At 50.0% G+C, this 24114-nt stretch overlaps 8 protein-coding genes across 8 annotated transcripts; 4 read left to right on the top strand and 4 right to left on the bottom strand.

Moving 5' to 3' along the window:
• Positions 1-187: 187 nt before the first annotated feature.
• LRP88_12934 (uncharacterized protein) lies at positions 188-4639 on the bottom strand (the record flags this gene model as incomplete). Its single annotated transcript, XM_083249319.1, has 4 exons — positions 188-1068; positions 1271-2688; positions 2737-4328; positions 4385-4639. The coding sequence occupies 4 exons, from the start codon at positions 4637-4639 to the stop codon at positions 188-190; spliced, it is 4146 nt and encodes a 1381-aa protein (XP_083095121.1).
• Positions 4640-5116: 477 nt separating this feature from the next.
• Positions 5117-6717, top strand: LRP88_12933 (Alpha/Beta hydrolase protein; the record flags this gene model as incomplete). Its single annotated transcript, XM_083249318.1, has 3 exons — positions 5117-5357; positions 5410-5493; positions 5546-6717. The coding sequence occupies 3 exons, from the start codon at positions 5117-5119 to the stop codon at positions 6715-6717; spliced, it is 1497 nt and encodes a 498-aa protein (XP_083095120.1).
• A 389-nt stretch (positions 6718-7106) lies between these two features.
• Positions 7107-8018, top strand: LRP88_12932 (uncharacterized protein; the record flags this gene model as incomplete). The annotated part of the gene is made up of 1 exon (XM_083249317.1): positions 7107-8018. One exon carries the CDS (start codon positions 7107-7109, stop codon positions 8016-8018), a length of 912 nt encoding a protein of 303 aa, XP_083095119.1.
• Positions 8019-8576: 558 nt separating this feature from the next.
• Positions 8577-9954, bottom strand: LRP88_12931 (uncharacterized protein; the record flags this gene model as incomplete). The annotated part of the gene is made up of 4 exons (XM_083249316.1): positions 8577-8756; positions 8808-9170; positions 9229-9603; positions 9679-9954. 4 exons carry the CDS (start codon positions 9952-9954, stop codon positions 8577-8579), a joined length of 1194 nt encoding a protein of 397 aa, XP_083095118.1.
• Positions 9955-11173: 1219 nt separating this feature from the next.
• On the top strand, positions 11174-13753 carry LRP88_12930 (uncharacterized protein; the record flags this gene model as incomplete). Its single annotated transcript, XM_083249315.1, has 6 exons — positions 11174-11286; positions 11347-11492; positions 11557-12938; positions 13006-13131; positions 13179-13367; positions 13421-13753. 6 exons carry the CDS (start codon positions 11174-11176, stop codon positions 13751-13753), a joined length of 2289 nt encoding a protein of 762 aa, XP_083095117.1.
• Positions 13754-13874: 121 nt separating this feature from the next.
• On the bottom strand, positions 13875-14894 carry LRP88_12929 (NAD(P)-dependent alcohol dehydrogenase; the record flags this gene model as incomplete). Its single annotated transcript, XM_083249314.1, has 1 exon — positions 13875-14894. One exon carries the CDS (start codon positions 14892-14894, stop codon positions 13875-13877), a length of 1020 nt encoding a protein of 339 aa, XP_083095116.1.
• Positions 14895-18540: 3646 nt separating this feature from the next.
• LRP88_12928 (Tannase/feruloyl esterase) lies at positions 18541-20217 on the bottom strand (the record flags this gene model as incomplete). Its single annotated transcript, XM_083249313.1, has 3 exons — positions 18541-18879; positions 18929-19699; positions 19750-20217. 3 exons carry the CDS (start codon positions 20215-20217, stop codon positions 18541-18543), a joined length of 1578 nt encoding a protein of 525 aa, XP_083095115.1.
• A 679-nt stretch (positions 20218-20896) lies between these two features.
• Positions 20897-21796, top strand: LRP88_12927 (RTA1 domain-containing protein; the record flags this gene model as incomplete). The annotated part of the gene is made up of 2 exons (XM_083249312.1): positions 20897-21068; positions 21126-21796. 2 exons carry the CDS (start codon positions 20897-20899, stop codon positions 21794-21796), a joined length of 843 nt encoding a protein of 280 aa, XP_083095114.1.
• Positions 21797-24114: the final 2318 nt, after the last annotated feature.

The raw sequence follows: 24114 nt of genomic DNA, 5'->3' as shown, positions 1-24114 counted from the left end.
TAAATTGAGGGCCTTATTCAAAGGGTGTTATCCCCGTTCAATAATGCCACGTTGCCCTTATTTGCACCGCCGGCGGTGCGATATATCACGTGATCTTATTTGCACCGCCGGCGGTGCACGTATGACTTGCCATACGATGAAGCCATGATACCCTTCGAGAGACATAGAACCCTTCAGTTAACAACCCCTAAGCATCCCGGCGCTGCTGCTGATCCATGCTCTGCCAAAGCTTCCAAAACTGACCCTGTCTCGACTCAAGCAGCAGCCTGGGGACCCCGCGCTCAATGATCCTACCCTGGCCCAACACATACACCTCGTCAAAGTCCACAATCGTCGCTAATCTGTGCGCTATTGCCATCACCGCCTTGTCCGAGAATCTCTCTGCCAGGAGCTTCTGCATCCGATTCTCGCTTTCCGCATCCAGACTTGCTGTTGCTTCATCGATGATGACAATCCGAGCTGATGTTGCTAGCGCCCTCGCGATTGCGATGAGCTGTCGCTCTCCTTGAGAGAGGTTGGTCCCATCGCGTTCAATCTGCCGGTCGAGAGACCACTTGGCCACGCTATCAGTGTCTCCAATGACATCAGATAAGATCTGTCGCAGCTTCTTGTCGGGTACGGTGCCGGTTAAGTCCAGGTTGAACCTGAGCGGACCAGTAAACAACATTGGGTTCTGAGGGATGAAGCATATGCCGCGCCGCAACTCTTCCACCCCTACCGAGTCGATACTCACCCCGTCAATCAGGACTCGACCATCAATTCTAGTGGTCAATCCCAATATGGTCGCTGCCAGGGAGCTCTTTCCACTGCCAGAGCGCCCAACAATGGCCACTCGCTGTCCCGGTTGTATCTGGAGGTCAATGTCGGCCAAGACAGCCTTTTCTGGCGAGTAACCAGCAGTCAGGTTGACTATCTCGAGCTCGCCTCTAGTGGGCCACTCCAGGCCCTTTAGACCCCCATCTCCCTCGGGCTCGTTTTTGGGCTCTTGGGGAATCGCGTGAGTGTACTCCTCGATCCTCTGAAAGCAGTTCATCTCAATCTCCAATACACTCGACAGGTACACGAGATCTTGGGTTGTTAGCCTTGTTCCATACTGGAAAATAGGTTGTACACTCACATAGTAATGCTGTACATAACGCCGAAGCGCTTGTCATGCTAAATCCGACTACCGCTGGATTCGCGTTGGGAGAAGTGATTGCGAGTATGGCAGTAGACACTTGGATCAACCCAGCAAACACATCCATACGAACAGCCAGCCATCTTTGCGTACCACTTACTGTCTCCCAGCCGCGCAGGTACTTTTCCAGCGATTCCAAGAACAAGTGTCGGAACATGGTCTCCCGGCTGTAAGCTCGCATGATCTCACCACCAGACACAGCGTCGGTGAGCTCGGACAAAACGGGAGACAGAGAAGCGGCATACAACCTCTTTGCGGCAGTGGAGCCGTACAGGTACACGCGTCCAGTGAACCAAGCCATACAGAGGAAAATGAGAGCAGGAAGCAGGAAGAGTGGCAGCATCGAGGATACTGCTGCTAACCGGAAGCCGATGGAAAGGGAGTTTTCGACGACTTGCTTGAGCAGCTCATTGACAGTGTTGTCTAGTGAAAACACATCCGATGAGAAGCGGTTGAGTATTTGACCGGCCGGTGTTGACGTGATCCATGGAAACGTAGCTCCAAACACTGAGACAAGCATCCGATAATGCAGCTTGCGACTGGCTCCAATGGCGCCTCTGTAGAAGAGCAATGTTGACACACAAGCCAGTGCGAGTTGTGAAAGACCCATCAATGAGTACACAGACGCGAAGAACAGCGAGGTCGTGTCTGTCTTACGCTCTTGATCGAAGCTGTAACTGGCAGACCATTTCGTCAACCAGAGTGAAGACAGGGTATCAGCAGCCTGACCTGACAAGATCAAAGCACTCAACAAGGCCAAGAACGTGGGAGAACCAAACATCCCTAGGTATTTGAAGATCGTGGACTTGCCGATGAGGCCATCCAGGACCTTCTCGGATTGAGCACGCGACGAATATTCTCCTGTCGGTGGTCTAGATAGTCTTGTCTCGCGTGTGACTTGAGTCTCCGAGTCTGGCTCTTGGAAGAGCTCAATTTCCCTGACGTTTGATATCTCGACGGCTCCAGGTTTGAGGGCGGCCGTGTCCCTTTGCTGAACAGATACCTGGGCCTCTCCGTCGACCAGTTCCACAACCTGGTCAGCCTGACGACATATCTCTGCCTTGTCCGAGACGAGAATCATTGTCCTGCTCCTCATCAAAGGCCCAAAGATGCACTCGTCAATGATGTGACTGGAAGTTGTTGCATCCAGAGCCGAAAGCACATCATCAAGAACTACAATGTCTGTATTGGCGTATGCAGCTCTGGCGAGAGCAACACGAGCCTTCTGACCGCCGGATAGTGAGGATCCGGCCTCTCCAGTAGGGGTCAGATCACCATTCGGGAGAAGGCGGAAATCGGCATGCAATGCCACAGCTTGCGTGACCTCATGGTATCTCTTTGAGACGAACGGTCCACCAAAAAGGATGTTGTCTCGGATGGTGCTGTTACGAATCCATGGGGCCTGGCTCGCGTAAGATATCGTCTCGGACCCGTTGGAACGAAGGGACGCTTCGCCGGAGATTACTGGTGCTTCTCCAAGAAGGGCTTTGATGAGTGTGGATTTGCCGGATCTTGCCAAGAGTCAGCATTCGTGTGAAATTGAAGAAGTCTAAACTTACCCCGTTTTCCCTGTAATAACAGTCAAACCGCCTCGGGGGATCTGGAAAGAGACACCTCGCAGGATTGTTCGGCGTGAACCATCAGGCAGCCTGACAGCAATCGATGCGTTCCTCGCCCCAAGGTCGCTGGTTCCTTGGCCCCTGCTTTCATCACTGTAAGGGGTCGTGAAGGTTGTGTCATCCTGTCCCAGAAGACTTTCGACGTCTTGATCCAAAAACTGGACCACGCGGTCAACGGAAACCATGGCCTGAGCATGTGTGCTAACGCCAATAACGGCCAGCGACATCATTCCCTTTAACGTGTTGAAGACCGACACAACTGTAAACACAACAGCTGGACTAAGGCGGTGGCCAGCAACAAGAGTGTGAATACACAGCGATAGGATCAAGGGAATGAGGACGAATGCTGAGGAGAGAGTCTCGGAGGCCGTGGTTATCACAAGCTTCTTCCAGATGGCTCGAAGCTCTGACTTTCGCTTCTCACCGATCCACAAGGTAAAGGCCAACGATTGGCCAAGCATCTTAATGGTCTGTAATCCATCGATGACTTCGCTGACACGACGAACTCTTGCCTCGATTGCCTCCATGACACGTGACTGGGCGCGGCCCTGGTATCGGTTCACATACCAAGAAATAGGAATGCGGGTGATGACAATCAGGGCCAATCCAGGGAGACTTGACCAACCAAGTGTCTGATACAGAATGACACTGGCAACAGCAACCTCGACGGGAACCATGAAGCCAGCCATGATGGTGTATCTCAGGATGGAGATTTTGTCGATGTCTGCGGCGACGTGGTTTGTCACCTGACCTACGTCGATGCGACCGCCATCCCTTTGTTTGAGGATCTTCTTGTGGATAACGTAGATGACCATTCCCTTCAGTCGGCAGATTGTGTCGGTTGAGAAGAACTCGAAAGTCTGCATGAACAAGCCACGGATGACGGGAGAGGCACCAAACAGAAGAGCAGAGAACCACGGTCGAAAAGATCGATCAGGTGCGTTGCCCTCGAGACTTGTCAAGAGACTTCGCAACCCAATGGCTCCCAGAAATTCGGAGAAGCCACAAAACACCATGAGCATGGCCATAATCAGAAGTCGATCCTTGAAAGTTGACCACAAGGCTTGCCTGGTAGAGTCTGATTTGCGCCGCACCTCGACAAACTTGGTAGACAGCAAGAGGGGGTCAGCGGTATCGGTCAACTCAGGAAGATGGTCTGCATCAAGTTGGCCCCCCTTCTTGTAGGCCGAGGCGACGAAAGGTGTGACCCATCCGTAGGACCACCATCGGACGATAGGCGAACATCTCAGTGAAGGGTGTAGAGATGAACCCACATCGGGAAGTATTGTGTGTGCTGGCGTAAAGACTGGAAGGATAACTGATGCAAGCAAGGTTGAGCCCAGGTTGCAGAGGAGAAGCGTGTCCAATACATGATGTCTTCCAGGTGAAGGGATAATGACGAGTGGATAGACGATGGTTGGGACGGTATTGACCAGGAAGAGGGCAAAGGAAAGACTGTTGGCCAGCACATGTAGAAGTCGCCTGTATATGGGAGAAGCAAAGTATGTCAGTCGAGCCAAGAGCACGACACTCTGATCATCATGTGTTAGCTAGGGCCACTAGAGAGCTTAACAAAGTCGAGACTCACCCATGCGGCGGTGCAGGAGGCACCCTCGAGGCGTTGAGATGATGTAGATGCATTCAAGGCTTCCCAAAAGTGAGAACCAATAGCAAATACTGTAGCAACGAGGCCGAGTGTGTTGAAAAAGACATGGCTTGACGTGTAAGTAGCCAGCTTGTGTGACTGTTGACGGCTACGCGCAAGTTGAGCCCAGAACAACGCCAGGAGCGTAAGGGTGCTTCCCAGAGTCAGCGAGGCCCTCAGAACTGCCCCTAAGGGCATTGTGGTGTTTAAATCGGCCATTAAAACATGAGCATGATGATACCAGAGCTGCCGACTGGGGGTATCAGTGAAAGTGAAGAATGGGGAGCGATGTTGATGTAATCTACCGTAGCCAGTTGATCGATTCACTAATGGTACTTGAACTGACAGGATCCGAACCTCCGGGTTTATTATTATCTAGTATCTAACCATGTGCGATCAATACAAACGGAGCCCCATAGCCACAAGTGGAAGGCCGGATCCCTTTGCGGCCGCTCGTACAGAATTGCCGCTTTTGGAAGTTTTTACGAGTGGGTCAGTTGAGCCGGGGGTGGATTAGAAACCAGCCGTCTGATCCGGGCTGACCTTGAGTGTTTATTCCCGATACCCCCGGCCCGAGAGCAGACTGATAAGCGTCTTCAGCACCCTTTGATTACTCGCAGTGATAGCTGAGGCAGTCGAAACGTACGTTCCAAGATACTGCAACTTGTGTTCATCATGGCTCTTCGTGCAATCACGACCTTGACGCTTGCTCTGGCCGCTGTGGTCTCACCAGCCTCTGCAACGCCAATCGAGCAGAAACTCTTGGGGAGTGAATCGACCGAATGGCAGTCTTTTGGCTTGAAGCATTATCCCGGGTATTCAATGCGTATTCGGGAGCAGTCTTCCAGCCTTTGTGACACTGAGTCGAAGCAATACACTGGATGGCTAGAGGCCAAAGGGAAACACCTCTTCTTTTGTAAGTCTCGAGCAGTGTATTTCTACTCTAGCTTTCTCACACTATGGTGCAGGGTATGTTGAGAGTCTTTCCGACCCTCAGAATGATCCTCTCAATCTATGGATGACGGGCGGCCCGGGATGCAGTGGGCTTATTGGTATGTGGCTCATGGTCGCTTTTACCATCTTCCTCGACACTAACGTACACAGGCATGATGATGGAGCTTGGCCCTTGCTTAATTAACGAAGACAGCTCCGGGACAAGGCGAAACCCTTTCTCTTGGACCGCCAATGCATCTATGATCTTCATTGACCAGCCAGCTGGAACCGGCTTTTCTTATATTGACGAGGGCGTTGACATGCCCTCGGACTCCTTCACTGCCGCCGAGGATGTCCACATCTTCCTTCAAATCTTCTACAGTGCTTTCCCGCACCTGAGCTCATTGCCTTTCCACATTTCGGGTGAGAGTTATGGCGGACATTACGTGCCAACCGTTGCCGCAGAGATTGTGCGTTACAACAAACTCGACCCTGGATTGAGGTCTGGCCTCGAGATCCCTCTGAAGAGCGTCATGATCGGAGATGGATTTGTTTCGCCGCTGGATACTACCTACGGATATTACGACACCCTCTGCACGACCAAGCCAGGCGTTGATACGCCTATTTTCAACGAAACGCGATGCACACAGATTCGTGAAGCCCTTCCTCGATGTGTATCTCTTCACGAATCCTGTTACCAAAATCCTGATCCAATTCTCTGCCACGCCGCAGACTCTTTCTGCAGCGGCCAGATCCGAGCCTTATTTGACAGCGAGACCGGAGAGGGAGGCCGTGATCCATTCGATATCACGCGGACTTGCGAAGTAGACCAACTCTGTTACACTGGGGTTCTCAGAATCCAAGACTATATGAACGAGCCTTCAATTCGCGACGTTCTCGGCATTCCCAAGCAAGTTGGCAACTTTACTGTGCTGAACGAGGAGATTCAGGACCTCTTTGGTCAGGGAAATGACCTCTACGTCAACACAGCTCGAGAAGTCCTCTTCCTGCTCGAAAACGAGGTCGACGTGCTCATCTACAACGGCAACTTGGATTTGGCATGCAATACTGCCGGGAACCTGCGATGGACTGAGCGAGTGGCTTGGGCTGGCCAAGCCGACTTTGTTTCGCAGGATATGCGGGTTTGGCACGCGCCAAAGGATGGGAAGACGATTGAGGCGGGGACAATGAAGGAGGTTGCCGTCAAGGCTAACTTGCAGAGTAAGAAGCCTTCTCGATTCAGTTTTGTTACTGTAGATATGGCTGGACATATGGTTCCTTTGGATCAGCCTGAGATTTCTCTGCATCTTATCAACACTTGGTTGATTGGCGGAGAGTTGTAGGTCCGGAAGTATTGTCTCAAATAGGATTATATATATCTAGATATAAGAATGAATCAGAATTGTTGTGATAATGGGTTTCTTCTAAGCGTCAACATGAAGTCACATATGACAGGCAGCAGGGGTCTCATTTTGACTGGCAGTACTTTGACACTCAGGAATGATTGTTCTCACTCTGTACTTACGGCGCAGTCCGCCTGTTCAGATCGCTATGATAACAAGACTAGATATCGATCGCATTGCCCAAAACGGAAGATTTAAACGGTTCGCAGTCCTTAAGCCACGACTCCCATAGCTACTTTGTATAAACCATCCAGGCCTACACATGAAGTTCAGTTAACACTGCATCCCTTCTGCTAAGCACTGTCGTTTACCTTCCCCCTAAGCACAATATGGGCTCTCTCCCAACGCCCTCGCCCGAAACGGTGGTCACTGACAAGCCCACGATTGTCTATCTCGGAAGTCTTCTGCCTGCTGCAGCCAAAGTCGCAGCCTCCTTGGCATCTCGCTTCAACATTATTCCCTACAAGCCTTCCTCTCAGGAGGGTTTCTACAAAGATCTCGAATCTCCAACATCCCCCCTCGCCCATGCATCGGCTATTCTTCGACTTGGAGGTGAAAGCACAACTGGTCTTCCCAATGGTTGGACGATCGGAGTAGGGCGTTGGACGCCAACCTTACCCGGGAGTTTGACTCTTCTCATCAACTTGGGTCATGGGCTGGAATCAGAAGACATCGCCGGCAATGCTGCTCGTGGAATTACGGTCCGCAGCACGGCGGGGGGTACTGATGCCACCGCAACCGTAGCTCTGTACCTCGTTATCTCAGCATTTCGCTTACTTGGTGCGGCAGAGAAGGCGGCTCGAACTGGCGATCCACAAGCCTTCGTTGGAGCCATGACAAGAGCTTCGAAGAATAGCCTCGAACCTAGTGGGAAAAGTGTTGGAATCATCGGGTACGGCCGCATAGGGAAACGCATTGGACAGCTCCTCTACGCTTTGGACATGCAGATCAACTATTTCGGTCGAAGCCAAAATGACCGCAAGGTTGAGACGAACGAAATTGGCGTTGCGTGGAGCAACCTTGATGAAATGGTGTCTGCAGTCGATTGCGTTGTGCTTTCGTGTCCATATTCGCGCGAGACACATCACATCCTCGACAAGGACAGAATCAAGCTCATGAAGACAGGTGTCAGAGTCGTCAACGTTGCCAGGGGGAAATGTATCGATGAAGAAGCGTTGATATGGGGCATCGAGAACGGAATTATTGGCGGTGCCGGTCTGGATGTCTATGAGTTTGAGTAAGTGACGTTCACATCACATACTAACAAGTCCAAGAGCTGACTATCTACGTAGACCTCGCATCAGCCAAAAGCTGCTGGACCTAGACTGTGTTGCGCTACTTCCTCATGTTGCCGGGTTGTCAGTTGACTCAGCAGAGGTATAGCTTCAAACTCCGATGTGAACTGGACTAGGACTAATTATTGCTTGACAGAACCATATGAAGCACGCACTTGAACAAGCGGCGGAGTTCTTAACAGAGAGGGCAAAGCGTCGTTGACTCGAATTTTTCAGGTTTTATAGGTGTATTTAGAGTACAAGAACTTAATGGTCGCGCAAGTTAGTAAATGATCGAAAGGGTTAATGATCTTTTCAAGGTCGAGATCTAAGTGGGAAGTAAAATACGGAATATGGATAAGCTATCACTTAAATAGTCATATGTGAGGCTTTCTTTGGAACAGATAAAGTTATACAAACTTATTCAGAAATCAGTTATCGCAAGCCTCATCCCTCAACAGAGAGACTCAACTTATTTCCAGCCTCTATCATTTGAAATGTTACAATAGATTCCACCAAGCGACCTCACACGGCCTTGCTTTGCACTCGACCCCAGGCATGTGGCTCGTTCCCGTACATGATATCTTTAAGCCAGTTCCTCAACATCAACGTGTAAGGCGCCACAAGATCACCATCCTCAGTCTTGTGGCCGATATTAATGTCGGTGTCCTTGTATCTAATCATACCAACTGGAGCCACAAAGAACTAGTTCAGAATGTCAGCGCAGATCACATAGGCTTGGGATGCAAGACTTACAGCAGTACCGGTCACGAATGCCTCCAACAGTCTGCCCTCGTTGGAAGCTTGTACCATCTCTGCCATTGTCAAGGGTCGTTCCACTGCGAGCAGTGGCTGGATATCTTCCACAGGCTTCTCGAGCCTCTCCTTAGTGAGTTCCAGGACACTCCGACGCGTCACGCCATCAAGGATGACGTCACCCAGCGGTGCCGTGATAAGCTCCGGCAGCCCCGTTTCCTTGTTGCGAATAATAACAAAGAAGTTGCTTGCACCGGCCTCGGTGACATTATCGTCTGGTCCAAATAACCACAAAACCTGGATGAATCCTTGCGCGTTGGCCTCTTCCTGGGCGACTAGAGATGGAGCGTAGTTGGCACCAAGCTGGAGAAGCAAGTTAGAGACATTCACACATCGAAACCCAGGCGACAATAATTCTTACCTTGGCGTTCCCGAATCCACCAGGCCAAGCTCTAACCTGTCCCGAAGAACAAAGCAGCTTCAGACCGGGCCCAGCCTGCCCAAATTGTGGGAATAGGACTGCGACGAGAAACAAAGTGGCCTCAGCGGGGCGGCTAACCCCCAGAGCAGCACTGGTTCCAATGATTGCAGGGCGAAGGTATAGGAACGTTCCCGGTTCAGGAAGCCATCGTTCTCCGTCAACACGGACAAAGGCCTCAATGAGCTTGAGAAGTTCATCGGGATCAAAGTCGGGAAGACCACCGCGCAGAGATGATAGTCGAAGGCGGGCGCAGTTGAGGTCGGGCCTAAATAAGCGGAGCTTCATATCGAATCCACGATACAGCTTCAGCCCTTCCTGTATCATGTTAGATACGGGCTCGGGTACATGACAACATGGTTTCGATTCTGTCGAGTAATGACAAAGACTCACAAAGCACTCGGTCCCATAATGTAGAACACTGCTCGTCGGGGCCATGGAGAAGTTTCCATACGGCTTGATGGTGGGTGCTGCCCATCCAGCATCTTTTGTCCAGTTCACAACCAGCATGTGGCTAGTGGTGCACTTCTGGGATCTTCGAATCGGGTCATCACCCGCCGGGACTGGAGCTTCATCAGCCGGAGCGACGAGGGTTTTCTGGAGTGGCTTTGCATTCAAGGGCGCTGGGCTAACACCATTGGTGCCATTTGGCTTTGGTCCTGCTGTCATATTGGAGAGCTGAAAGGGAATGGCTGCTTGGCAAGATTGAACGGTATTCCGCAAGATAATCAAACTGTGACCACGAGCTTATCATTCAACTGCCAGATAAAATATGAGCCTTGGAAGACCGCCATACGATCAGAACGGTATGCTCGAGAGGGTCGCGTCCCGTGTTTCCGAATGCGGTAACTGTGAACGGGGGGATTTCCGGGGACATGGGTATCAAGAAGTGCAGTCCGGATAAACGGACTTGAAGATTATCAGATACCAACGATAAATATTGACTCTCTGATAGGATTAGTAGTGACGCCCCCATTGTCAGGTGTTCAGCCAATGTCATGGGATAAAGAAGTCATAGTCGAAGTAGGTAATCCAGTAATGAGCATGGTCGGTATGCGCTACCACAAGAGTCAGATGACGATAATGAATACTGGGAGCACCATCATACACTAATATTTTCTTATCAAATTAGATAGAAAATCACAAGATCAATGAGATCACGCATTGTGCCACTTTCTAGTTAGATGCTTAAGCAACTGGTTTGTTCTAACCATGGGCATCGGACAGATCCTGGGGTTGCAAAGCTATAAGCAAATCTGAGTCTTAGAAGAAGTAACAATAAGAACATAACGATGCTATAGAAGAAACCATTAGACTGCTTTATCTATTTGTTATAATTCTTGTTATAAATTTTGGATTATTTTTACATCTACTGCTCGTCACACCAGTCACATTGCTTCGTCGTGCGACAACCTACCCTACAACGCCGCACAGACCAGGTTTGGCACGCTGAGAGAACAGTAAACCATTCGCTGAGCTTGTAACTTGTGTGAATATCGCCACCTTGTTGCACGTGCGTATTTCCATGCATGAATGAGTCGCGGAGTTCCGGATCTTGTGCCATCAACTTGATGCACTCCCAACATGTCGGACAAGCAACCCGATCCTCTGCTGATAAGAGACGAACTAGTCCCAAACAAGAACCAGATAAAGAAACACCAAAACGGAAATTCTGTACGTGATATCGCTAGCGTCTCATTACCCTGGCCCTGTCAAACCGATAACGATAAGGACTTAGTTACGTATTGGAGATGGCGATGGAAATAATACCCACATCTTCCCCGGCTGGAGAAGCTTCAGTCTGGGCCAGTCGCAAGAGCTTTGACCTCGAGACAACATCAATTGAGCTAGGCAATCCTTGTTTGTTTGTTTCATCAAGATTTGTGCTATGGCGCATACTCAAGTTCAACAAGACGCAGCCTCTGATGGCGATAGTCATCTGAAGAAAACCACGGCTGAAGCTCATGATGCCGAGATTGAGAATGGCAGCATCGAGGACTCGTAAGTTTTACTCTCTTTCACAATAAATATTGTTCAACTAACACTGTTGATCAATACAAGGCCCTTTGACCAGGTGCAGGCTGTAGTGCCTCCATTTGATGACCCAGAACTTCCCGTCAACACCTTTCGGGGCTGGTTCTTGGGCATTGTATCGACCTTGATCTTTTCTGGAATCCTGCAGTTCTTCCAACTCCACTCCCCGCCCAGTATGTACCTTCAAACGCGGTGTTTCTACTGTGAATATCGTTACTAAGACCAAGTGCTTCGTAGTTTTCTTGTCATCCAACCTCGTCATCATCATCACGTTGCCGGTCGGTCATTTCATGGCCCGCGTCCTTCCTAGTACCGTCGTCCGTCTCCCGTTCGGGTGGGAATTTAGTCTCAACCCGGGACCATTCAATCACAAGGAACACACCATTACAGCCATCATGACTTCTTTGGTGTCTGCTTTTGACAATGGCTCCCTCGCCAGCGATGTCTACGTCGCCTTCGACAAGTTCCTCGGCATCCCCATATCTCCGAGTTACAGGCTGCTGTTCCTACTTTCGACGCAAGCTCTCAGTTTCGGTTTCGTTGGGTTGTTCTACCGCTTCTTGGTTCAACCGGCCTTTTGCGTCTGGCCCGGAGCTTTGCCCACGTGTTCCATGATCTACGGCTTTCACGATTCCAAGTTCCAAAACGTCGTCGCCAACGGTTGGAAGATACATCGCATGAAGTTCTTCTGGGTATTTACCGTGGCCGCAGCGGCCTGGCAGGTTGTTCCCTCATTCCTGTTTACCGCTTTGACAACCTTTGCCTGGATCACGTGGATTCGTCCTAACGATGTCACTCTTAATCAAGTCTTTGGCGCAACTACAGGCATGGATCTTCTGCCTTTGACTTTGGACTGGAACCAGATCTCCGGCTATTTGGGAACACCTCTAGTCGTACCTTCATGGGCTATCCTGAATGTGCTTGGAGGTAGTGTCTTCTTCCTCTGGATTGTATCACCAGCCTTGCATTGGCAAAACGTGTGGTATGGAAGATTCTTCCCCTTCTCATCGTCATCCACCTTTGACAACACTGGAGCCCCTTACAACACCTCTCGTGTCATGAACCCTGATTACAGCATCAATGACGAGGCATATGCCGAATACTCACCAGTTTTCCTATCCACGACATCCGTACTCTCGTATGGGCTGGGATTCGCTTCCGTCACGTCAATTCTTGTTCATACGGCCCTGTACCATCGGGAAATGGTGTGGGGTGCTTTGAAGGCCACCATCTCGAAGAAGGACAACCATGAGGGGGAAGATATCCACGGCCGGCTCATGCGTGCTTACAAGCCAGTGCCTATCTGGTGGTATGCTGGTGTCTTTGCTGCCCTCATTGGTATCAGCATGGCCTTCCTCTATGTTGAGAACACACAGCTTCCTTGGTGGGGACTCATCATCAGCATCCTATTGAACATTGTGCTGTTGATCCCAATTGGCTTGATGAAGGCCACCTGCAACATTACTGTCAACACTGGTGTTTTGGCTGCACTGATTGGAGGCTTCATCTGGCCAGGAAACATGATGAACAATGTCGTGTTCAAGGTTTTCACACTCGTGTGCACATTCCAAGGCCTTGGATACATCCAGTCTATGAAGATGGGCTACTACATGAAAATTGTACGTCTAATCGCTGCTTCACGTTTCACGACTCGTCTCTCCCGACTCTGCTAACATGCTGCTATAGCCTCCTAGAATTACCTTCACCGCCCAAATACTCTCAATCCTTATCTCGTGGCTAGTCCAAACAGGCGTCAACCTGTGGGCCATGGCCAACGTCGAAGGCATTTGCACTCCTGAAGCTGTGAATGATGTGAGTGAACATTGCCTTTTTCTGGTCCCTAGCTAACAATGCAACAGTTCCGCTGTCCCTTGGCAAACGGATACGCAGCCAACGCCGTGTTCTGGGGATTGATCGGCCCTACCAAGCTTTTTAAGTCGGGCTCTATGTACAACAGCATGCTCTGGTTCTTCTTGATTGGAGCTGTGTTGCCAGTTATTGTCTATCTGGCTGCTCGACGGTTTCCAAAGAATAAGCTTCTCCAGCATGTAAGTAACATCAACACACATGCCATACATTGAAGGAAACTCACAAAGTCTAGACTCATACTCCTGTCATCTTTGCGTCGACGTCATCCATCCCACCCGCCACTGCCGCCAACTGCATCTCTTGGGGTCTTGTTGGACTCGCCTTCAACATGTTGATCAAGCGACGCTACCACGCCTGGTGGACCAAGTACAACTACCTTCTTTCCTCTTCACTGGACAGCGCTTTGGCTATAACCACGTTTCTCGTGTTCTTCTGCCTCACTTACCCGGGTGTGTCCCTCCGCTGGTGGGGAAACTCTGTTCAAGACACGACTGCAGATGGAATGGGTGTGCCTCTGGATACTGTTCCTATGGGAGAGACATTTGGACCGTCTGAGTGGCTGTAGTGATTGCGAGTATTGGAAAGTCACATTGGAAGATTAATTATATCGTATTCAGTATCAATACATTTACGGTGATCATGAAACCGTCGTCAACCGTCTGACTCTCCAAGCCACCTACGTAAGCCTACAAGTCTTGACTAACATTAACCACAATCTTTCCAGGAGAACGGCCCTCTGGTAGTTGTCGAAACGCTTGCGGAAGATCCTTCCAATCAAACTGGGCTGCAATCACGGGCTTCACTCTGCCTTCTACCATCCACCGCCCAATGACCTGGAAAAACTTGGCCGAGTTCTTCATGTTCACAAAATAAAAGCGAGGGGTCCTAAACGGCCAGACCTGCTTCTTCATGGTAGATGCAATGCCCTTCAGAGACATGGACTCCCCAACACCAACTTGAACAAATGTTCCCCCGGCCTTGAGCATCAAGTGGCTGTTGTCGTAAAGATCTGGTCGATTCCCCACGTTGTCAATCACAAGGTCGTAGACAGCGCCTTGCTCCTTCAGGAACTCGACAACATCGTTCTTGGTATAATCGACGACGTGGTCAGCGCCAAGCCGTTGGCATAGCTCCAGGTTTCTCGTTGAGCAGGTCGTTGTTACTTTGGCACCCATTGCCTTGGCAAGCTGAATAGCCCATGTTCCAACACCACCGCTGCCACCATTGATGAAGATGTTTGCAGCTAATGGTAGCGTGTCTGGCATCAGAGATTGGTACGCTGTGGTCGCTGCCGTTCCCACAGCTGCTCCATCATCTGGATCGATGCCCTCCGGAAGCAGCGCGCAACAGGCTGTAGAGATAATGGTGTACTGTGCGAGTGTTCCCAGCTGTTTATGGGATGGAAAGCCCCCGAACACGAGCTGACCTTCTTCAAATCCGGTTGTCGATGAATGTTTGGCGACGACACGTCCGCAGAAGTCGAGCCCAGGTGTTGCAGGGTTGGGAACCATCATCTTTCCAACGATGCCAGCTTCAGCAAGCTTGTAGTCGACTGGGTTGAGAGAAGCGGTGATGACTTTGATGAGCATTTCATCTTTGCGCAAAGAGGCTTGTGAAGGAACAGGCACTTGATCCTTAATGGCTAGGGAATCCTCCATCTTCTTGACGGGGCTTGAGAATTGCCATATTTGCATAGTAGTCGCCATTTCGTAGTTTATTCTGTCGAATTTGAATACCGGATACCAAGATGAGAGACTGCAACTTTATAAAGACTTAGATATCCCGAGCCTGGAAGCTTTAACTATAAATGCTGGCGATGAAAGGTGGGGGAGCGGAGCGGACTTTGGGCCGGGGTAAATTACCCTCCGAGACGCATACGGCTCATTAAAGGCGAAGAGTACCATAGTCATGGCCTTGATGCTAGAACCTTTCAAGTAATCTGCCCGAAGATCTTCGCCTTGCTTTGGCAGCCCCTGGCATGATAATGATCTGTCAATTAAAGCGCATTGCCATGGCTAAGCTTTCACGGTCCGTGTCAGGGGAATGGGCGCATCGCTACCTTGTCCACGTTTTGGAAATACGCATTCATCCGCCCAAGGTCTCATTCAACTTTTGTAGATTTCCACCTGAAGGGCCACATATCTAGATCAATGATCTGACTAGAGTTAAAACATCTTCAGATCGCAAACTGAGAGCCTTGGCATCGTTGGCTCTTCGCTCAACGCTCTGTCTTGCTCGAACATTGGGGAGAAGAGCGAAGTTGCCTACAAGTTCGAGAAGCGATCCAGTCGCCAGTACAGCCCAAGAAAAATCTGCATGCTTCCGGGCTTTTTCTTTCAAATACTCAACGACCTTGATCTTGCCCGCAAGAAGCACCAACCGAGTATCGACACCAGATTCAGACTGGATGAAGCGCTTGACATTGACACTAACGGCGGCATCTCACCGGAAACATCCCAGGCAGAGATAAATATATAGAGAGTAGGACTTTATTACATAACACCTAGTCTTTGGCACTACCGAACCCGTCATCTGAGGCATCATTAATGAGACACTTTGCTATGTGCTATACGAGTATACGCCATATCAAGAGCTCAACAACATAACCCCCGTTTCCCCACTCATTAGAGTTGCGGAGCTTGTTTTGGAGCTGACGAATAGCATCGTTCTCGTTCCGGGCTTAACAGGCCATTATTGGACAACTGGGACCTCCACATCGAAATTGGCTTCTGGTGATGGTATCTCCTTGCTTGCGCGAAGACTACCAACGCGTACCGGACCCACTTTTTTCACGTAATTGACCCGGGTACGAGCGGGGTACGAGAGGTCCCTTGGAAATCAATTACAGCCAAAACACCATAGAAATCATTCCAAAGAGACTTATGACTTCCCAATCAGTCCCTGGCCAGGCACTTAACGCCGCCGACCCTAGTAGCTACATCACAGAGGAAAACAGCCGCCGTGAGCAACCTGACGATTTCACCTGTAGACCCGTGTTCAGCCCGACCACAAGCTGCGGCGCCTACTTCCTTCCCATGGAGATGCCCTCACGCGACCTAAAGGTCAAGCCACTGCCCCAGACGCCTCTGGAGCTTTTCCAGCTTTTCCTACCTTATTCCCTCGTCAAAAGCTGGGTCCGTTATACTAATTCCTGGGTTCAAAGCTTGCTCCAAAGCCGTCACTTGGGCCCGGCAAGCCGGCTGCGAGGCTGGTACGAGACCTCCGTTGCAGAGGTATACGTATGGCTTGCCATCCTGATTTACACAGGAATTCACAAGGAATCTACGGTCCACCGCCATTGGGAGACTTCCTCGCTGGGGCATCAAGGCGCCGACCACAGTATACGCAAATACCTTACATACGACCGCTTCCAGCTCCTTCAACGGCACATACGAGTCTTCAACCCCTTCAACATAGCCGATACACAGCTTCCGAAGGTATTCCAAGCCGTGGATAACTGGTCTGAGCACATACAGCGTGTGTCTATCGATCTATGGGCCCCGGGCACGAATATCGCTGTGGATGAGTGTATGACCCGCTTCACAGGGAGGTCATACGAGACAACGAAGATCCCTAATAAACCTACGCCCCTCGGCTTCAAGTCTTGGGTTGTAGCCCAAAAAGGCTTCTTCCTACGGTGGATTTGGCACCAGCCGAAGAAGAGATATGGACCAGTTGGTCTTCAGAAGAAGCCGCGCCGGCACCCAAGGAAGAAGAGCCACTTCCCTAGTCAACTACGTAGTCAGAGACGAAGAGATCTATATACGCCTCTCAATCCGACTCAGAGCGTGGTCGTTGCCCTAGTTAATAAGCTGCCAAAAGCCAGATATCACGTCTTCATCGATAACCTCTTCTCATCCGCGAATCTCTTCACACATCTTCGCCGGCTAGGCCACGGGGCCACAGGCACGGCTCGGCGCAACTGTGGCATGTTCAAGCCCTTCGTACAGCTCAAAGCTGATGACACTGCCGGCCGTAACCTTCTGCAGTTTGGCGAGCTTCGAATGGCCGCAACAGTTGATCATAAGGCAAGGCCTTGAGACAAATTTACGTGTGATTCCCTTACTAATTTGTCCCTTGGCTTGGCAGGTCAACCAAATCGCGTGGAAGGATAATGCCCTTGTGCTCTTCCTGACTTCTGTGTTCAAGGGAGACGAGCTTGTCAAGCGGAAGAGGAAGAGGCCGAACACAATGGAAGCTCGTGCACGGCCGATACAGCGTTTCTTCGGTGAGGAAGCTGTGAAGGAATTCGAGATTCCTTCTTTTGCTGCTACTTACAATGACGAAATGAATCATGTGGACCGAGGAGACCAATTGAGGGCATCCCTAGGCTATGATCACCGTATTCGTCGGGGCCCTTGGCAGGCTCTAGCCTGGACCTTCCTCCTCGATGTTGCCCTCATTAACAGCTATCTATTGCAGCTATACGGAAACCCAAGCTGGAAGAGATACAAGTCGCAAGCGGCGTGGAGAAGCTGCCTTGTGGATGCCCTTATCGCGGCTTATAGCCCGGCCTGTGAGGGAAGGAAGAGATACAGGTCCGGCAATGAAGATCTCAATAACCCGGGCCATAAGCTCATCTTCCGCGGCCGTACGAAGAATAGTCCCTGCCACGCCTGTCAGGGCCATCGCTGTGGTGTTGCGAGATCACAAGCTGCAGACCGTGCCTTGGCCGAGACTGACGGGAATAGGGTCAAAAGGAAGGTGCCGAAATCAAGGTACGGCTGCGGGCTTTGCAATGTTCCTCTTTGTAACTCGGCAAATTGCTTTGACTTCTATCACGATAGAAAATAGGTGGGAAAAGAAGTACCTTTGAACAGCTTCATTTTCATTGGATCAGACCCCTGCGGGGTACGCGTTGGTAGTCTTCGCGCAAGCAAGGAGATGGCCAAGCCCGCTTCACGTCTGATTTCGGCGACTTTTGCGGGTTTCGGGCCAAAAAATTCCCCCGACCGATTCATCGGTGAGTTTACAGAGGCGACAAGTGGCCGCTAGGAACGACGGTTTGTGACTTGTAAGGAGGTAAAGAAGTCCGGATGTCGTTCATCATCTTGTCTGCTGTAAATATGTGTATTCGATATTGTGACAGGCTTAGCAATGCAAACATTCTCACGTTTTGCTAGATGGATTGATAAAAGGGTGAGAGTGAAATGTGAAGTCATGTTTGGTTGAGAAGTGTTGGGACAGTTGGATTTATAGAAGGGGCGTAAATTACGCTCAAGATATGTGAGTCTAATGGTTCTGGGAGACTAGAACACGGCTTACGAAGAAAATACTATAATACAGCAGAAGAAAGAAAACCGACGACAAGCTCAATCGCGGTACACGTTCACCCATTTTTCAGACCACTAGTCACGGCTCAACGCACTCAAAGTCGTTGCTCTCAACAGCCTTCTTCCCCCTTGCCTTTCGCTTGAGCTGAGCCTTCTTCGGATACGGGCAGAGCAAGCGATTTTGCTTCTCTCCTTCAACGTCAACAAAGTGGTGCTCAAGAGTGTTCGGGACTGTTCCGTTCTCGACCCAAGCTCTAAGGGCATCGAATGTGTTGCTGGGCTGCCCTCCTGGGCCACCAGAGCAGTGAAGGAGACCTGGAACCTCAAAGATACGGTAGAAATCGTGGACTTTAGGTATCTTGCGGAAAACCTGATCGTAGTAATGCTCCGTGTCCTTGACGGGAATGATCTGATCGCTCTGTGTCGAGTTAGTTTGAATGTGTTGTGAAATGACGGGCTTCACTCACCATGCCGTGATAACCAAGGAGCTTTCCTCCCGCCTTATAGAAAGCAGTTAGATCAGGATCACTTGTTCCAATGATGGAGTCATAACGCTGTATCGCGGAACGAAAGTAGGATTCGTATTCCTCGTGCGTCATGTTCTTATAAGACCAGTCGGGATCAGACTTGATCCAGTATTTCCACCAAACCTCGCCGAGTCCCACAGGGACACCAGTGCATGTGCCATTCGAACAGGAAGTCATGGCAAGGCCAATATCGTTGGTCAACGCCGTGGTAGATCCACCCAGTTGGCTACCGATGTTGGGGCCGTACCAAAGGAACTTGCCGTCCTTCGTCCTTGGGCCAGCCCACGTCGCCTTGGCCAGAATGGCGGCCTCTTCAGAGATTTTCATCTTCTTGCCGGCATCAGAGCAGTTGAAGGAAGTCCCAACAACCGATAGAGGATCAAAACGACAAGAGCTTTCGTCAGCGATGATGCCGTCGATGACACCGTCCAGACCATCGCACGCCTCGACTGCAGCATCAGTGATGACCTTGATCTCGCAAGGGTACGGATAGTATTCCATGTCATTCATTAGGAACTGCGCCCAGAAGGCAGACCCAAAGAGCTGGTTCCAGTAAATGGCTGGGGCACAGGCATGGATACCGTCGTAGGCTTTGGGAAACCTCTGTGCAAGCATCATACCCTGCCTGCCGCCCTGGGAACAACCACTCCAGTACGAGTACTCTGGAGCCTGACCGTAGAAGCTTTTAATCAACTGCTTTACAATGATAGCCTAACCATCCATTGTTAGTAGAATTCAGAAGGAATTGCAGCTCGTCTTACCTGGTCATTGAGGGACACAGATCCGAAATTGTTGAGAGCGTAGAGGTTTGGGTTACCCTCGCTGGCCAAGGCCCAACTGTCTGGCAGCATATCTTGCTGCATCTTCAGACCAGCATCCGTGGTGCTGGTGGCGTAGCCTTCTCCGATAGCACCGCTCATGGCAGTGTAACTAGGCGGATATCGACCAGCTACCCAACCGCCGCCGCCAACGGACTGGAGCCTGCCGTTGTAGCTGTCCAGAGGCAGCCATGTCTCGACGTGAATGGTGTCATTTTGTCCGGGGTGCGTGTAGGTTACCGTGATGTTGCAGAAGCTCACGTTTTCAACGTTGACTGTCGGGTGTCCATAGTAAAGCAGAGAGACAGCTGTCGAGTTGTAGTTTTCAACCAAGTTGACATCGAAGTTGAGGACATGGCCTCCGACTAATTTTGGCGCAGCAAGTGCGTCAGGCGAGCAGAGAGAGGCCATGGTCAGGCCTTGATGGATGAGACGAAATGCGATGGGGGGGATGAAAGCTGTTCGCTCATGAAGGCATGAGATGCTTATATGGTGCCTATCCGAAATGACATGACGCGGTCTTCTTTCTGATCTACACCTGTCTATTGTTAGGTGTTATGCATTAAAAGTTTCCTCTCAGGGGGCACGAGTATTCGGGCACATACGTCACCACAAATTGTTGATAATACTCGTGGCCTTCAACTACGGACACGCGTGTTCGCCAGTGCTTGAAGAAAGCTCTGCTCTTGTCGCAGTATCCACATTATTAAGAGACGATTAGCTCGGGCCAAGACTCGTCCTTTTTCCGCCATGCGGATCAGGCCCGATGCGTTACGCATGCCTTAGCGCTATAATCAGGGTCTGGTCTTCGAAGTGCGAATACTCGTATTCACACCTCCTGAGTTTGCGGGTCAACTGAACGGCGAAACATGGCTGAGCGCAGAAATCCATAATGCGCATTTCAAACACTTTCGTAGTATTTTTCGTCTATAAGAAATTGCCTGCAACACCTTTCGATTTCGACCATCTCATGTTGTTCACTCCCTTGTAGCCTTGAGTCGTTCGTTCTACTTTCCTTGGAGTCATTCTTTTGTTCCACCACCAGCCACCACCTTTGTATTCTCCAAAGTGTACTTCAGCAGTCTCAAAGATGGCAACCCTTGAGCCTTATAAAGGCAACTACTACCTTTGGAAATATCTACCATCGCTCGAGGGCGCAGCTATTTCTGCTGCCCTGTTTGGCATCGCCACCATCGCTCACACAATACGGCTTTCCAAGAACCGAAGCTGGTTTGCCATATCGTTTCCCATCGGCGGAATAAGTGAGTATTTCCAAGACACGCCCCGGTTGACAGATGGCTGACAACGGATTCTCAAAGTGGAGGTTATCGGGTTCGGTACTCGGGGCGTTGCAAGGAAGAAAACTGGCCAATTGATGCCCTATATCATTCAGAATACCCTCATTCTTCTGGCCCCCGTCTTCTTCGCAGCCTCGATTTACATGACGCTCGGTCGACTCATCCGCATGACCAATGGCGAGCGTCACTCCATCATCAGTCTTAAGTGGCTCACCAAAATCTTTGTCACCGGCGATGTCCTCTCGCTTCTGGTTCAGGGAGGTGGCGCCGGAATGATGGTTATGGATGACTTTGCAAAGATGGCGGAGAAGATCGTGATAGGAGGGTTGCTGATCCAGATTATCATCTTTGGACTGTTCATCATCACAGTCACCATGTTCCATATCCGAATGCGTGGGGATCCGGTCAGCAAGCACACCTTGGCTGGCGGCTTCGACTGGGAGCCGACAATTTGGATGCTCTATATCGTCAGTGTGCTCGTCATGGGTCGTTCAATCTTTCGAGTAGCGGAATTTGTCATGGGAAATGATGGATATCTTCTTTCTCACGAATGGCCCCTCTACCTCTTTGACGCACTGCCCATGTTTGCGGTGATGGCTGTATTTTGGCATTGGTGGCCGCTGACGTCTTCACGCCGATCCAGTTGGACGTCACTCAGGAGTCTCAATAACCAAAGTCATACTAGACTTTAACATTTAGATCAAAGGGGGCATAAGAATTATTACTTCTTTTAGCGAAGTGCTAGACATCCCTCTTCTCATACACTTGAAGCATTCATCCATCGAGATTTGAGAAATTAGGGCGTCTGAGAAGTCAACCAAGCGCTCGCCATAGTAGCAACGATCTACCTGGAAAATACACATCGATGAATAGGATGTGCTGCCCTCTGCGATGAAACTCCTAGTTAAGCGCCCCGCGATATGCTCTTACATTCTTGGAGACTCCTTTCATATCCAGGCAACCCTCTTCAACATGTCGACCTCGGGTAGCCATCCCTATACATTCAGATGGAACAAAGACACCGAGATGCGCTAAAGCCCCATCCTGCTAGTCTCAGACTCACATACTTGGAGATATTTCTTTGCTTTATTATTTTCGTGTTATATCCTCTTGATGAGCTCACAGCTTTGAAGGGACGACCTAATGACCTTGATCCGTTTATGACACTTTCCCGCCGGCCCTTTCTTTCTCTATAATATAGATCACGCTCATGCGGCCGAGAGGGTTAAAGAGTTGCGATTTACTGTCGATGATGTGAAAGCGAGGAAATCACGTCGCTACTCTGTCGTCTGTAGATTCAGCAACTATGGGTTAGTCGCTAGATTTGGAGATTTTGACCCCCACTAGGTTTCGGTCAAGTTGCTAAGAAGGACTCATCAGGCAAAGAAGGCGAACTCCGAAGGCCCTGGTCTAGCGTAATATCTCCGGTGAGCTTCATTTCCCCGGTGTATGCAACAGGTGGTGGCGGTGCGTAGCGCAAATAGCTACCAACTCGGGGATAGAGAATCTTGGCCTTCCCCTACCTAGAGAGAAATTGGGTATCCCAATCGCACATCTGCATCGGGGCTTATTTGAATACGAAGGTGTGGACCGGCCACCCTTGCCACAAATGGCCATCATCACGAGGTCAGAACTCGGCTGGCTGCAATTTTGAAGTTGGCCATTTAGGAGGCATTTTCCAGGCACTCAATTTGTAGTCCAGACCATTGAAAGTCTACCTCTACCCTATTGTTCCAATCATCCAACGTTGGCATGCCTTGTTATCTTATGTCACTCTTGATATCACAACCACATAGTCTTGGACCGAACAATTAAACTCGGTTTACGGGCGCTCTATTGGTCGTGCGAGGGCAGAGATTCTAACCAGGGACGGTAAAAGCGAATCAGAATCTCATACGGCTTTCATTACGCTTTGGCCTCGGCAGTACTTGGCGGTTTGATTTCCCAACGGCGATGGATCAGTCACAGGGGCTTACTATTGGCGGAACATTTCAACATCCTGTTAATACAGTGTCACGAGCCTCAGTGAAGAGACAATCAATAATTGATGGGAACCGAAGCCTGTCAATAGTATAGAGCCTCTTTGCAGCCGCCTACCTACATATGTACCATTTCAGCCCAACTGGTACGTCGTGTTTGCTATAACTTTTGTCAATGGAAGTATACCCAAAGTCAAGAATCGGCCCTTCTACTGCAACCGGAACTCGAGTGACCCAGCTATATTATCTTGCTCGTGTTGGTATTTTTCCAAACATAGGCATCACTTACAGTTCGTTTCTTCACTCGCTCTAGTCCCAAATACCGAAATGGGCTGCTTCAGGTTCTCGGGGCCCGCGGGGCCGATGGGTCGTTAAAGATTGGCTCCATAAGGCACTGTTCGGTTCCCGCGGGCATGCATGGCACACTCAAGGGGACAACCCACGAATCAGGGTGGCCAGGTCCGGGGTGCTCAGCCACAAATATCATGTCGAGAAATGAATATAACTGCCCTGTTAGGTCGAAGAGTGTCTTTTAAGTGCTATAATCACTATAGTTATGCTTATATTTAAAGCAGATAGACAATGGCAAAGCGAGTATGAACTACACAATATAGCGAGGGTTTCTTTTATTTGGTCAGATAGGACAGAAAATTGGCCGATGTCACGGTCAACTCGACCTCCTCTGTAGTCGCCTAGGAATTTCGTATCCTAGGCCATGCGAACCCTCCTGGCGCTTCAGTCACCGGTCCGAATTACAGATAAATAAGCACGAACTTTTAGATATTTTCATGCAGCTGCTCTATTTAGGTAGTCTAGCTTGAAATTGACCAAACTCAAAAGCGACGCCCATACACTTGAGGAGGTCGTTTGATACGATAACCCCTGTCCTTGGCGGTGTGGCCGAAAACCCTTGCAAGTAGATCGTGGTGCTATGCAAAGATTAGGATAGCGATGGACCTAGCAAAATAAGGGTAACTATTAGCATACTCTTTTCGTTAAATATGTATTTAGAGTCTCGTATTCATTAAAGA

Source organism: Fusarium phalaenopsidis (assembly GCF_050370095.1).
Source record: "Fusarium phalaenopsidis strain FUZ10S chromosome Unknown contig_32328, whole genome shotgun sequence".
NCBI lineage: Eukaryota > Fungi > Ascomycota > Sordariomycetes > Hypocreales > Nectriaceae > Fusarium > Fusarium phalaenopsidis.
This window is presented reverse-complemented; position numbering and strand designations above follow the sequence as displayed.